Source organism: Phymastichus coffea, unplaced genomic scaffold (assembly GCF_024137745.1).
Source record: "Phymastichus coffea isolate CEN01 unplaced genomic scaffold, Cenicafe_Pcof_1.1 PCOF00068, whole genome shotgun sequence".
In the NCBI taxonomy this organism is placed as follows: Eukaryota; Metazoa; Arthropoda; class Insecta; order Hymenoptera; family Eulophidae; genus Phymastichus; species Phymastichus coffea.
Window position 1 is genome coordinate 1395531 of NW_026706879.1, and position 6098 is coordinate 1401628.

The 6098-nt window shown below is 33.8% G+C and overlaps 1 protein-coding gene across 1 annotated transcript; it reads left to right on the forward strand.

Annotated features, from left to right (window-relative positions):
* On the forward strand, positions 1-5721 carry LOC131667590 (histidine-rich glycoprotein-like). The gene is made up of 3 exons (XM_058941089.1): positions 1-369; positions 4334-4574; positions 5540-5721. The coding sequence occupies exons 1-3, from the start codon at positions 1-3 to the stop codon at positions 5719-5721; spliced, it is 792 nt and encodes a 263-aa protein (XP_058797072.1).
* Positions 5722-6098: the final 377 nt, after the last annotated feature.

Below are 6098 nucleotides of genomic sequence, written 5' to 3' on the forward strand. Positions count from 1 at the left end.
ATGAACTATCGAGATGTATTTAATTCAATCATAGATATCGAAAAAGAAAGCCACTATCATCATTTACTAGGAAGCGAAGAAGGAAGCCACTATAATCATGCACTAGGTAGCGAAGAAGGAAGCCACTACCATCATGCACTAGATAGCGAAGAACGAATCCACTATCATCATGGAATAGGTAGCGAAGAGCAAAGCCATTATAATCACGCAATAGATAGCGAAGAACAAAGCCACCATCGTCATGCAATAGGCAGCGAAGAACGAAGCCACCATCATCATGGAATAGGTAGCGAAGAACGGAAACATCATCATCATAAGGCTTATTCTTTTATGCATTTCCATGGACCGGTTCACGGTCATCATAAGAAGGTAACTTGGAAAGATAAGCATTGGCACAAGCATCACGACTTTGTGGCTCACCCAAAATACAAGTTTAGCTACGGTGTTAAAGATCATCATACTCACGATTTTCATGGACAAACGGAATATCGAGATGGTTTTAAATTTAATTATTAATTATGAAACGATACAATTTGCAGTAGAAGGCTCATTTTGAAATACTTTTAGGTAAAAAGTTACACGGAGAGTACCATATCCACGAACCTGGCGGTAATATGAGGACCGTCAAATATTACGCTGACCCACACGGAGGTTTTTTCGCTCATGTTCATAACCACGGTGGGAACGATCATTCTGGCTACGGTCGTCGATGAAGACTCGCAGTTTCAATTATAGAAGAATATAACGATAACATTTATTTTGAAACTCAGTTTATTCGAAAATATTTAATAAATCAAAAGCTATTTCATAAACAGCATGATTTTTTTACTTGTAAATTCTGTAAATAACATGTGGATGTAAAACTAGTTTTGATAACTATATTGCCACCGATTTATCAGTTCTAGCAAATATAAGGAAAAAAGCTACTACAATTTATAAAAAATGAATTCAAAGGAGACTGAAAAGTTAGCACTCATATTCAGCTTTTTTGAGAAAATCTATTAAATTCAAATAACAATGCCGCAGTAAACAATGAAAATAGAGGAGAGGATACACGGGGTGAAGGGAAAAGAATGCACGAACAATTTATTAGGTTTAATTATTCAACTAATGGGTTGGTTTTATATATTTTTTTGTCGTGGCAATCATTAGGTCATCTTATAAATCTTGGTCTATTTAGAATTTTCTATTTTGTTAGATTTTAATATTTTTTACGAGCCTTCAAAAGTGAATACTGGTGCCCACTGCATTAATTAGTGGCAGCAAGCCTTTATAACAGGCAAACCATTTTTTATGTTTAATTGATTGTATAGTCGATCTTCGTACAATGTCGTTGTGGGTGCTGTTAGGTTGAAAAATTAATTAACTATTGGCATATTGATAACATTCTTTTTATCCAATAATAACTTAGCTTGACTCTAATTTAGGTGATGGGGCGGAATAAAATATGTATTAGTGTATTGAAAACGTATTTTGATTTTTAAAGGGATTAATGGTGGAAATAAATAACCAGGAGAAAAATAGTTGCTTATTTGATGAACTATTTAATTGAATAATTTGTTTATCGATTTTCTCAAAAGAAAATGAATCTGGGCTCTAATTTTTAAGACTTGATTGAAGGTGCAGCGCCAAAGTAGCAAGAGAGAGAGAGAGAGAGAGAGAGAGAGAGAGAGAGAGAGAGAGAGAGAGAGAGAGAGAGAGAGAGAAGACAGGGAAATTAGATTTCTCCAGCTCGCAATTTCTGTCGTAAACGTAGCGTCTTCGTGGCGTTAACGAACTCATCTTTCCTTGGAGAACTCGTGCCCCCGCGCTTTAGTTTGCTGCCGTACGGTTTCAGCTGCTACTTCGAGTTCTCGTCAGATATCTTCTCTCTCTCTCTCTCTCTCTCTCTCTCTCTCTCTCTCTCTCTCTCTCTCTCTCTCTCTCTCTCTCTCTCTCTCTCACTCGACAGAAGCTTCGGCATTTCTCTCGCTAATTGCTTCGTTCAATGAAGTCGTTTCCAAAAGTAAATACTTGACTGCTGTACTGCATCTATACGCTATAGCAAGAGCCATGAGAAAATCAAGAGGGATCTGTGTTACAAGTAAGGGAGAGAGAGAGAGTTTGCCTCGCTTGTACAACGCGCTCCGTCAGTCACGTAGTTACTATGATTTTTTCCTCGTTTTCTTTTTTGATCGATTATCTGTTGAAACTTGTTTCGTTAAACAAATAAAGTTCATTCTAAAATTTTGAAAATCATGAGGCGTGATTTCATTAATAAAGATAATTTCTCATATTTTGTGAGCTATTCGTAAACGAATTAACGGCATTTAATTAAATAACGATTTTTACAGTGCCATTTAAATTTTTGTTTAGTTAATAAATAACATGATTTACAGTGTTTTCCCCATCAACTACCTTGTTTAAACTCCTTTGAAATTGAAGGTTACATAGAACTGTAATATTATTATGTAAATAAATCTTGATAGAGGTACTCGACGTAATCGTCTACTTGAGTTTCACCCATTCGAGTACGAGGAAAACGCAACCTCGGATTTCCTTTGAAGACACTCATGTAGCAAGTATTTGCTAAAATCTCGCTGTATATGAGGGAGTTATACAAGATATTGGTTCCGACTTAATTAGGCCTTAACTCGAGGTAAAATGTTCAGTAAATTTCTTTGAGTCTCGACGATGTTGAAGACGCAGACGACAACTAGAGTTATAGTGCTTGCCGAGTGTGGTTTTATTATGCGATAATTAAACCAATTGAGACTGCGACTTGAAGCGAAATATTACAATTTCTCGAGATTAATTAACGTGTCAGTGATTAACTGCGCTAAGCTTGTTTGCTCTAGATTCTTTGATGTAATAAAGTCGAGTCATCAAAGCAAAAATTCGTTTTGATGTAATCAAATGCTACAAATAATGCTTCTTGGTAGCTTCAGTTAAGCAGCTTATCAACAAATACGACACATTGTATATATTTCAATGCATATATTTCAGTGTTAAAAAACATTGTTTTAAAAGCGTTAAAAAATTTTTTCATTAAGCAATAAACTACAAATTCAGAATCAACATACTTACCTGTTACGTATCCAGCACTAAACAATCGATAAAATACGTACGGCTAGAAAATATTCACGTAGTCATAATCAACCACACCGTTGTTGTTTGCCCGACCCGTTCAAATATCCCGATATTGCATGCTAAAATACCCAAACTTATCAGCATAACGAGGTGGTCGTTGATTAAAGTGTCTATGTGCACATGCCTTGTCACGATCAGAGCGTAGCGAAATTGGTCACCGTGCGTCTTTTTGTCAACGGTTGCCTGCGCAGCATACGCCTTCGAAATTTCGCAAAACACTGTCACTGCCATTGGATATATAAGCACCTGCAGTTCGATACATAACATAGTGTCAAGTTGGCTTGTTGTCCGTAGTTTAATGAACTATTATCAGTTGAGATATGGATTATAAGGTTTGTTTGCATACTCGATTTCTTTACCACGGATGTTTAGATACATTAAATAATTATAACATTATATTTTATATAACTATCTATCATAGTAATACGAGGGAGCTTTGGTTAGTTCAAAAGGTGTTTGATATAATTTAAGCGCTTCCTTACAGAAAGAATTCACCATATCTTTTGATATTATTTAATAGTATTTCCATAAAAAATTTAAGTATGATAATGAGTATGATAATCTATATATAAAATGAGACAATAAATAAGTGTGTTTATCATTATGGAAATTAACAAAGTATAAAACATAATACTTCAGTGAGTATTGTTTTTATTTTTGACTTATATGTGTATTATATTTTATAAATTTTGGTTTTATTGTATAAAAAAAAATGCTAATTAGTTAAAAAAAATGTCGAATTATGAATTTCTAAATTAATGATAAGTTCTAAGTTGCTTCTCGAAAAAGTTTCGTCAGTAGCCAGTCCATATTCTGGAAAAATCTTTAAAAATTTTATCTATCATGTCCTATATTTCGGCCAGATTGCTTACGTACATGTGAATGTAGCTACATATTTCTAAAGCTTCCTTGGTAGATCCTTTTTAAGCTAAATATATGTCAATATATTAAATATACTGTAGTATACAGTATATTGCTAAATATAATCAGTATACATATATCTTTCTGAAGTGTCCGTAAAAAGTCCTTCTTTCTGAAGGATGCCTTTAGAAAAATTCATGATGAAATGAATTGTGGATGAACGAGGTATAAAATAAAGTCATATGTGAAAAGCAAAACGTTTCGCGATTATATTATTTTCCTTTGATAATGAAATCGTATACATTATTCTTGAAAATTTCTATTAATTGAAATTGCATTACAGTGTTTTGTGGTATTATCAGCAGTAACGTGGCTAGCATTAGCAGGAAAAACGTCAGCGGGTCATGCACATAGTTTTTCTCATTTCCACGGCCCAGTAGAAGGTCCGGGACACGAAGTTACAATTCATGACAAACATGGTCATCACACAATCGATTATGTTGCGCATCCTAAGTACGATTTTGCTTATGGAGTAGAAGATCATCATACCGGAGATTTTCATGGCCAGAAAGAGCATCGCGACGGTGAGTAATTTTAGAACAGTCAAATAATCAGATACTAAAATGGAATTCTAGGAATTCTATGAATTAGCAAAAAAAAAAAAAAAAAAAAAGAAATTTTAACGTTAATCTCTTGATTGCATTCTTTCGTTTCACTAAAACTAAATTTTATCAAACATAGTTTTCGCAAGCCGTAGGTTTTTCAGTTTCACGATTGCTCGAAGTTTTTAGTCAAAAAGGTCAATGTTTGTCTTGCTGAAAAGCAACCAAAGTCATAAATTGAATATACAATCGAAAATGCTATAACTTCGCTGTTATTACAATAATTGTAAAAATGACAACAATCTTGAATTATTTTTGCAATACGTTCAGTTAGTTAGTGGAAATCGAGTAAATTGGCTTGATAATAATTACGTTGAGTGGTCTCAGCGAACATGAAATATTTTATAAAATATACAGCTTTTTAATGTTTCGATTAAACGGAAATTGATGAGAGGCAAAGAAATGCTTTCAATTTATTTTCTTGATTATTTTCAAAAACAAACGGGAGCCAGCGTTGACCGTTGCTAATGAAAAGCCCGGGAGTGTTGACGACAGTTTAAATTTCAACGAGCAATATGATTACTGTCCCATCGATTGCTTCATGAATATGCAATTGCATTAATGGTGACGCTTGATTAGACACTGACTCGATGCCGTATTTGCATAATATAGTTACGCAGTCGCCGTTAAAACATTGCAATTGAAGAGAAAAAAATATAGGAAAGTACGTCATTTTTCAAAGGACTTTTTTTCAACGATTTTTTCCTGATGCGTTTTTTCTTTCGTTTATTTATTAAAATCTTTGGATTGATACAGAATTCACTGACCTAGTTTTTTTGTTATTCAGATGTGCACAAAACATCTTGCAAGTAAATAAGTAAATATAATGTGCAATTGAAAATCTGAATACCAAAGCTCATAAATTTATATATAATATGTAATTGCAGGTAAACACGTGTCGGGTGAATACACAATCAAAGAGCCTGGTGGCAATGTGCGCACTGTCAAATACCATGCTGACCCTCACGGTGGTTTCTTCGCCCACGTACACAATAGTGGTGGTAATGATCATTCCGGTGGTACATACGGTGGCCACGGACATGAACATCACGGTCACAGCTATTACTGAGATGAGCTTTATCGTTCTACTCTCATTATGCCTACTAAGTCTTGTTTATATTAAAGACTTATATACAACCATCACTGTTTCCGTTGCAAAAATTTATATCATAAACTTATCATTTTTGTATTATAGATTGTTAAATAAAATTTAGGTATAAGTTGATGCTTGAATCTTGAGCTTGTGAAATTAATTTTTTTTATAATTCCTAAAACTTCATTATTGTAATTATTTTTTTATTCTTTAGCTAGAAATATTATCATATAAATGCGCAGACTTTTTTTTATTCACATTCAAATGAATCACGCAGTGTTCGCGGGTTTTTATTGAAATATTGACATGTTTATATGAAGCGATTGATATTTAGATTTTGAAAAGGCAGTAAA

What these genes read in the sequence shown, in the direction of transcription:
- LOC131667590 (XM_058941089.1), top strand. Translation starts at nt 1, where the DNA reads ATGAACTATCGAGATGTATTTAATTCAATCATAGATATCGAAAAAGAA. An exon ending in TTCACGGTCATCATAAGAAG is followed by an intron (nt 370 to 4,333) that starts GTAACTTGGAAA and finishes ATTGCATTACAG; the next exon opens with TGTTTTGTGGTATTATCAGC. An exon ending in CCAGAAAGAGCATCGCGACG is followed by an intron (nt 4,575 to 5,539) that starts GTGAGTAATTTT and finishes ATGTAATTGCAG; the next exon opens with GTAAACACGTGTCGGGTGAA.